Source organism: Parambassis ranga, chromosome 2 (assembly GCF_900634625.1).
Source record: "Parambassis ranga chromosome 2, fParRan2.1, whole genome shotgun sequence".
Lineage (NCBI taxonomy): Eukaryota > Metazoa > Chordata > Actinopteri > Ambassidae > Parambassis > Parambassis ranga.
The window spans coordinates 735,466-742,853 of NC_041023.1; the positions used below are offsets into that span (position 1 = coordinate 735,466).

The window sequence follows — 7,388 nt, forward strand, 5'->3', positions numbered from 1 at the left end:
TTGATTAAAGGGATAGATGTGATTGGTCAATGGCGGACGGATGGATTGAGCCGATTGGTTGCGCTGGAAGTAAACACGGAAGTGAGCAGTTAGCGTCTCTGCAGGCAGAAGCGGCTCGGTGCTTGGTCCAAACATGAACATTTAGAGCGATTTAAATAAATCTGCGGACTGTTTCTCGGCTGAGAAGGTTTATTACAGATAAACTCACGGACGGTGGTGGCAGGTTGGTTAAAAACAAAGGGTTGAAAGTCTACTTCTGAGCCCGTTAGCCTGTTAGCCGCGGTCCGTTATTCTGTTATGAAAAGCGTGTAGCGGGACTGTTACCGTAATAACACGAGTCCCGGGACAAAGCGGGTTAATTTTGTTGAAACAACAGACCTAAAAGTTACGAAATAAACATAGTTTCTTAATAAACCTTTAATTAATAATTTAGTCTGAACATTATTATGTCGCTACTGACTTGAAACTTAATGAACTTAAAGCATTTTATGGCTGATACATGTTAGAACAGCTGGCTCCTGCACTGCAGGACAAGGGATGTTAAAGCATTCTCACTGCCTCCATGAATTAATACATAGTGATAATGATAATTAATAAATAAGACCGTGATATGTGATGGAGTAATTCTGTGTTTTTACAGGGATGTCAGTCATCATCCAGACTCGTGGTGAGGTGGGTGGGGGCGTTGCGGCTCACCTCCAGTGTCCACACTGTGGGAATTACTCCAAGAGCCACGCCCACCAGCTGTCCCACATGGCGGCATCTCACCCCACCTGCCTGGACGGTGTGGCTGTGGGTCGCCTTGGCAACATCCTGATGTACCAGAGCAGCGCCCGGCTGTTCCACTGCTCCCACTGCTTCTACACCAGCCGGGACTTCACCAAGCTCTACAAACACATCATCTCCAGGCACTGCATGGACGAGAAGGACGGGGGAGGAGGAGGAGGGGAGGGAGGGGAAGATGGCAGCGACAAGGGTGAGGAGGATGAGGAGGCTGGGAAAGATGCTCCTAAAAGAAAGAGGAGCAGCGAGGCTGAGGAGGAGGAGGAAGGAGAAGGGCTGGAGTTGGTTGAAGGAAACAAAAGCGTGTTGATATTTGACGGCGCCGGCTACCGCTGCCTGATCTGTGGCTGGAAGAACAAGCTGAAAGCTCTGGGCGTCAACCACGTGGTGCGCAAGCATGACATCCCCAAAGCCTACGCCTCCCAGGCGGTCAGGCGGGACCCCGCCACGCCCGTCCAGGCACAGAGCAGCAGGGCTGAGGAGGAGGAGGCGTCGGGGCTGAGCGGGGAGCTGCTGAAGGAGGAGAGGGAGGCCACAGCCAAGGTGGTGCGCTTCATCTCCAACCGCTTCGTCTGCCTCATCTGCGGCTGGAAGACCAAACTGAAAGGTACCCACCCATGACTCCGCCTCTGTTTCAGTGTGTAGACAGCATGTGATGCTGTAACGGTGTCTCCACCTGTGTGTCCCTGCAGGCTTCGCCATCAGCCATGTGGGGCGCTGCCACGACGTGGAGCGTCCGTACAGCTGCAAGGACTGCAAGCGCAGCTTCTTCCTGCCCAGCCGGCTGCAGCAGCACGTCAGGGAGGCGCACCGGCCCGGGCGCTATGCCTGCCCCTTCTGCTACTTCAGGTCCCACTTCCTGGGAGGCTTCAGGAGGCACTGCAGCCGCTGCAACGCCCGAGAGGAGGAGGAGGGTGTAGAAGGAGGAGGAGGAGGAGTAGGAGGGGGGGGAGGAACATGAGGAGGATGAGGAAGGAGAGGAGAGTAAGGAGATGACAGTGGGGAGGAAACAGAGATCAGGGAAGGTGACTGAAGAGGAGGAGCAGGAGGATGATGAGGATGATGACTGAAATGAGGAAGAGTTTGTTTGTTTACATAAGAGTCGGATGTTCCTGAATAAACTGGTGTTTTATTAAAAGCGTGTGGATGTGGATGTTTGGTTACATTTGGAATGAGAAAGAAATAAAGTGTTAGCCGGACAGGAAGTGGTCTACGCGAGAACCAATCAGATCACACTTCACAGTAAGCCACCCCATCTGCAGCCACGAATATTTATTTTACCCAAACATACAAAACAAACCCAGCGACTGTCCCGATGTCCCCGCAGAGAGAAGACGCAGGTCTGAACTAAACTAGGATGAAGCCGACACTCTACCCGTCGACAAAAGAGGAGAAACAGCAGCCGGCCCTTCTCATGATCCACCTCAGATCACTGTCATTGTGTGTAATTAAACGTTTCACCACACGGTGGCAGAAGAGCTGAAAACAACACCACACAAACGCCAAAGAAAACCCAAACTTATCAGCAGGCAGGTTTCTGCAGCGGACGCCTTCACGCAGGACGTCCGGCTCTGTCAGAGGAGACTTAAAAAAATAATTCAGGAGACGCTGCAGCTTCCTGATTCTGTCCGACAGCGACGGCGCCGATCCAAACACATCCACAACAGTCTGACTGATTTGCAGTATTCACATTCTGTCTCTCTTCGTCTGATTGGCAGCTGGGACTTCCTGTATGGCTCTGGTTGGTAAGACCCGCCTGTCAATCATCCAGAAAGTGTAAAAAGTCATCAACCACACCTGACTGTCCATCAGGCGAGCGTGGGGTCAGAGGTCAGATGTGTCGAGGGCACCATGCTCCCTCCAGAGCGGCCATGTTGATTCCTCTCAGATCGCCAAAGTCGTCACTGTCTCTGTCGCAGTACTCGTTGTCATCGTCGTGGCCATCGAAGCGAGACGTGTAACTGGCCGACGCCTTCTGCTGCAAGACAGGCGCCATCAGGAGTCAAACAGGAAGTGAACCTGAAGGCAGCACGTCACATGACTCTTACCGTTCGGACCGCCGGCTCTTTGTAGGGAGGGCAGACCATGTGGAAGCGCGGGATGGCCACCTGGAAGACTTCCTCTTTATTTGCTGCAAAAGAAACAGGATGTGCTTCAGGGTGCTTCACAATAAAAGCCCTGCAGCTGTACCACAGTAAAAGCCTGTTACCCAGCCTGTGGAAGGTGTAGTGGCCCTCCATGTACTCTGACGGGGTGGAGAAGGTGGTGCAGCTGGCGTATTCATGCACCTTCCCAGGAGTCATGATGGGAAACTCTCCTGCAGACACACACACACAGTCAGCAGCTCATTTCAGCCAATCACCATCTGTGTAGGCCGTCATGTGATGCAGGCAACCCACCGACCACGCCGGGCCCCTGGACTTCCTCCACGTTGCCGTCAGAGGTGGTGATCTTCCAGTAGCGGCTGTCGAGCTGGCAGGCGGCGTCAGGCGAGGCGCTGCTGGACATTTCTATCCTAAACAAGATGAGGTGGACTCGTCAGAACATGAAGGAACAGGAAGCGGGCGCACAGCGCCAATGATCAGGTACCTGATGCGGTATGTGAAGAAGAAGTGTGGCGGGTGGACCGACGAGAGCTCCGGCAGGAAGGAGGTAGACACAGAGACGGTGATGTCCCCGGTGGTGGCCACGCAGGACTTATCGTGAACATACCTGCAGGAGGTGAGGAGGAGCAGAGAGTGTGAGGGTGTGTGGTGAGCTGAGGAGGACGCCGACAGGCTGTGAGACTTCACCTGAAGATCTGGTCTCTGATGATGGGGATATTCTCCTGTGACCACGTTTGGATGTAGTGGTGAACCACTCTGAGAAGGAGGAGCCTGACACACACACACAACACACACGTCAGTGGTGACACACAGGGTGGTGTTGTAACAGAGTGAGGCGGTGAACACACCTGTGATGAACATGTCAATGCTGCCGGTCCCTGAGCCGTCTGATCCTGAAAAAAAAACAAAACAGCTCAGCTTATATGAACGCATTTTACTTTACAGGCAGGCAGGAAGGTAACAGACGGGGCAGGGGTAGAAGCTCTCGCCAAGCCGCCGTCCCTCGGTGGTCTCCAGCGCCATGTACTGGCTGAGGCCGGTGTGGAAGCAGAAGGTGAGCGGCAGGCAGCGTCTCATCCCCTTCTTCAGATGGAAGCCGCCGGCCGCCGTCTCCATGTCCAACAGGACCTCCGACCGGTAGTGGTTGGACAGGGACATGCTGCCCATCAGCCTGAGGGGACGCAGACAGAGAGGCGGGAGGCGGTCAGACAAGATGGGGGCCTCGGTGTGTGAGTCCGTGCAGCAGGTACTGACCCGGGGATGACCAGCTTCTGTCCGTTGTGGATGCGGTACGAGCAGCGGTAGTCGTCTGGAAGCCTGCAGCCGATCTGAGCCTCGATTTCATTCAGCTGCACCTCTGAGACGCCCTCTGAGGACACACAGCAGCGCTGAGCGCCTGTCTGCCATTACACCGAGGCGTGTGTGTGTGTGTGTTACCTTTGAGTGATGTGATCATGCGTGGACACCTCTGCTGCAGGAAGCTCTTCAGCTGCTCCCAGGCCCTCTTCAGGACCGGGTAGTGTTGGATGTAGCGGCCCAGGCTGGCGTAGTACTGCTGGAACAGATTGTACCAGGACAGGCCGCTGCGCAGCCGGTCGGCACTAAGACACACACAGACACACACACAGTCACACACAGACAGACACACAGACACACACACACATGGAGCAGCATGTCAGGCTGTGCTGTTGTTCTTTGAAACATGCTAAGCTGTACTCACTCCGTCAGCAGCCAGTGTTTGCAGCACAGGGACTTCCACAGAGCGTTGTGATTGGACAGGTCGTTCAGCCGCCTGCTGACGTAACTGCAGCTACAGAGGATGACGTATTTTTACTACGTGAGGTTAATGACACATTTAAATAGTTGGAACAACGGTGACAATAACACTGGACCATAACACGAGCACACACAAATGAAGCGTGTAACTGAGTCGACATTAATGCTAACTATGCTAACAGATGTAAACAGAGTGCAGCTGTCAGCTGTAAACAAGATGCTTATCTTGTTTTCGTTTGTGCAGCCGCCATGTTAGCTCGCTGCTACATGACAGCTGTAAATAAGCAGCGTTTCGATGGACACTTGCAGTAAGCTGCACACAGTCACTCTCTGTAGCTCCACTCTTTAAAAATAATAACAAAAACAGCTACATGCTAAGTTAGCTCAGGGCTATCAGTGGGAAGGAACGTCTTTTTAGCACAGCTAGCTTCAGCTTGTTCTGTGACAGCATGTCTGATGTTTTCAGAACATAAACTTTGATGTTTCCTGGCTGAAGCTTCTCTCTCAGCAGAACCACACATCACTTCCTCTGCTACTTTGTTTGTGCTGCTGTTAGCAGACTGTTGTTAGCAGTGTAGCCGCTAGCCTGCCCGCTTCCTGCAGCATGTTTACGTCTGTTTTGAATCAAACGCTCATTGTTTACAGTCTGTCGCGGTGTCAGATACGTACTGGACCAGGTCCCTGAAGCTCAGGTAGGATAGAATGTGCAGCAGCGGGTCCGAGGGCAGGTCATCCACCCGTAACTCCGTGGAGGCTGCCATTGTTAGCATTAGCAACGCGTCTTCTTCTTCTTCTTCTTCTTCTTCTTCTTCTTCGGCTTAAGGTGCGTTTCCGGCGCCACCTGCCTGTTGGAGAGTGTCAGTGATGGTTTATCTGAATTCCCTGAAGCTGTTGAAGACCATGAAGACAGGGACACTGAACCTGAACCCGAACCCAGCACAGAGAGGTGCTGAAGGTGTGGAGGTGGATCAGAGTCAGAGGACAGTGTAGAAGGACAGAGTCCAGCAGACAGTCCACATACACCAGGAGGAGGAGGAGGGGGTGGATGTTTTCTCTGGAGGAAGACTCTTCATCAGAACCTCTCAGACTGCAGGACTGATGTTCTATAAATTGTTGTGATTTATTACTCTGGTTTTCTCCAGTTTATTTTTATGTATTCATGATTCAAAACTATGTCAAACTCGGTTTATTTATATAATTTAAATAATTCACTTTCCACCTACAACAAACCACCAATAAACCGAATCAGTCACAACACATTTCATTCCAGATATATTTACATTTTAGTTTATGCGGAACTTCAAACATCGGAAAAACAAAGCAACCAAAGCTAATGCTAAGCTAATGCTAGCTGGCTAGGCTGTACCTCGCTGCTGTCGCTCCCCGCAGACACCTCTCAGTCTGTGAAACGTTTTAAACACACTTTGACCTAAAACCGAACGTTTATTTCGTGTTTTTATCCTTTACGGTGTGTTTGCACTTCCGCTTCTTGCCGCGGAAGCCAGAGAAAGACGCTGATTGGTCAGTGCCGCCTGATAGCCGCACCTGATTGGTTAAATAGTTTATTGATAGTTTCAGCGGTTTTTCACAATAAAACATGAAACTTTGAACAGTTTCACATGAAAACACAGACTCCGTCAGTCTGTCGGTAACTTTAGATGCAGATGTTTGTTGACCTTCAGGCCTCAGAGGTAAAAAAAGGAATAAAAGACATTTAAGTGGATGATGAAGAGGATGATGAAGAGGATGTGTCATTAAAACATCTTCTGCCTGCCATGCCATTACCTCGTCCTTCCTGTGTGTGTGTGTGTGGAGGCTCAAGGCTGTGGAGCCGTCTAATGGGTTGATATTTACGTCCGAACGCAGCTCAAGTGGTCCATTAGAAATCAAAACAACAGCTTCCATTAAAGGACGCACAGAACGCACACATCCACAGAGCGGCGCTCAGCACAGACACACTGTGACACACTGCGACACACTGCGACACACTGTGACACACTGCGACACACTGTGACACAGGTCACAGTTAAAGAGGGAATAACGACTCATCAAAGCTCATTGTGGCGCCCAGGTAGTGAGCAGGACGCAGCCTTTAAACACGTTCTCAGGTGAAAGCAGAGGATTGAGGCGCGCCTCTGATTGGATGTGTGGAGATGAGGAGGAAGTGGATCTCTGTGAGGAGTGCGTGGTGTGCGCGCTCTGACAAAGGGCCCGGGGCCGCGGCAGGTGTGCGCCGAACACCTGAGCGGGGCGGTGACGACATGCCGCCGTGGTGCTAATCTGCTGGAGCTGCTGTCTGACATTTAGGACAGAGGAGCAGGAGTGAGGCGGGAGCCGAGCCGGAGCGCCAGAACCTGCTGGCTGTGTGTGTGTGTGTGTGTGTTCCCATGCAGCATGTGTGTGCGTGCAGCATGAATGGACGCTGCTGCTGACGTGTGTGTGTGTGTGTGTGTGTCCTTGGCTGACAGAATATAAAAGTGGGTCGGAGGTGACAGAAGAGGACAGAAGTCTCCATCCCACGGCTGAGGACAGGAAACCAGCAGCAATAAGACAGAGCAGATCCAGCAGAGCGGTGAGATCCATCATCTGAACTTTATGATCAGGTTTATCAGTGATGTATTGATGATGATCAAGTTTGATGTGTGTTTTCAGGAGAATGGTTCCTGTGTGGCTGTTGGTGGTGGTGGTGGTTGTGGGCGGAGCCAGAGGAGCCGTCAGTCAGTG

General features: G+C 51.9%; 1 protein-coding gene and 1 pseudogene across 1 annotated transcript; one reads left to right on the plus strand and one right to left on the minus strand.

Moving 5' to 3' along the window:
• The first annotated feature begins 642 nt into the window (after nucleotides 1-642).
• On the plus strand, nucleotides 643-1,753 carry LOC114431645 (chromosome alignment-maintaining phosphoprotein 1-like). The gene is made up of 2 exons (XM_028399217.1): nucleotides 643-1,390; nucleotides 1,476-1,753. Exons 1-2 carry the CDS (start codon nucleotides 643-645, stop codon nucleotides 1,742-1,744), a joined length of 1,017 nt encoding a protein of 338 aa, XP_028255018.1. The 3' UTR covers nucleotides 1,745-1,753.
• A 735-nt stretch (nucleotides 1,754-2,488) lies between these two features.
• LOC114432083 (F-box only protein 3-like) lies at nucleotides 2,489-5,494 on the minus strand (annotated as a pseudogene).
• Nucleotides 5,495-7,388: the final 1,894 nt, after the last annotated feature.

Bases quoted from the DNA above. Each gene is read 5' to 3' on its own strand.
- LOC114431645 (XM_028399217.1), top strand. From the start codon at position 643: ATGTCAGTCATCATCCAGACTCGTGGTGAGGTGGGTGGGGGCGTTGCG. The intron at 1,391-1,475 runs GTACCCACCCAT...GTGTCCCTGCAG, and splicing joins CTGGAAGACCAAACTGAAAG to GCTTCGCCATCAGCCATGTG.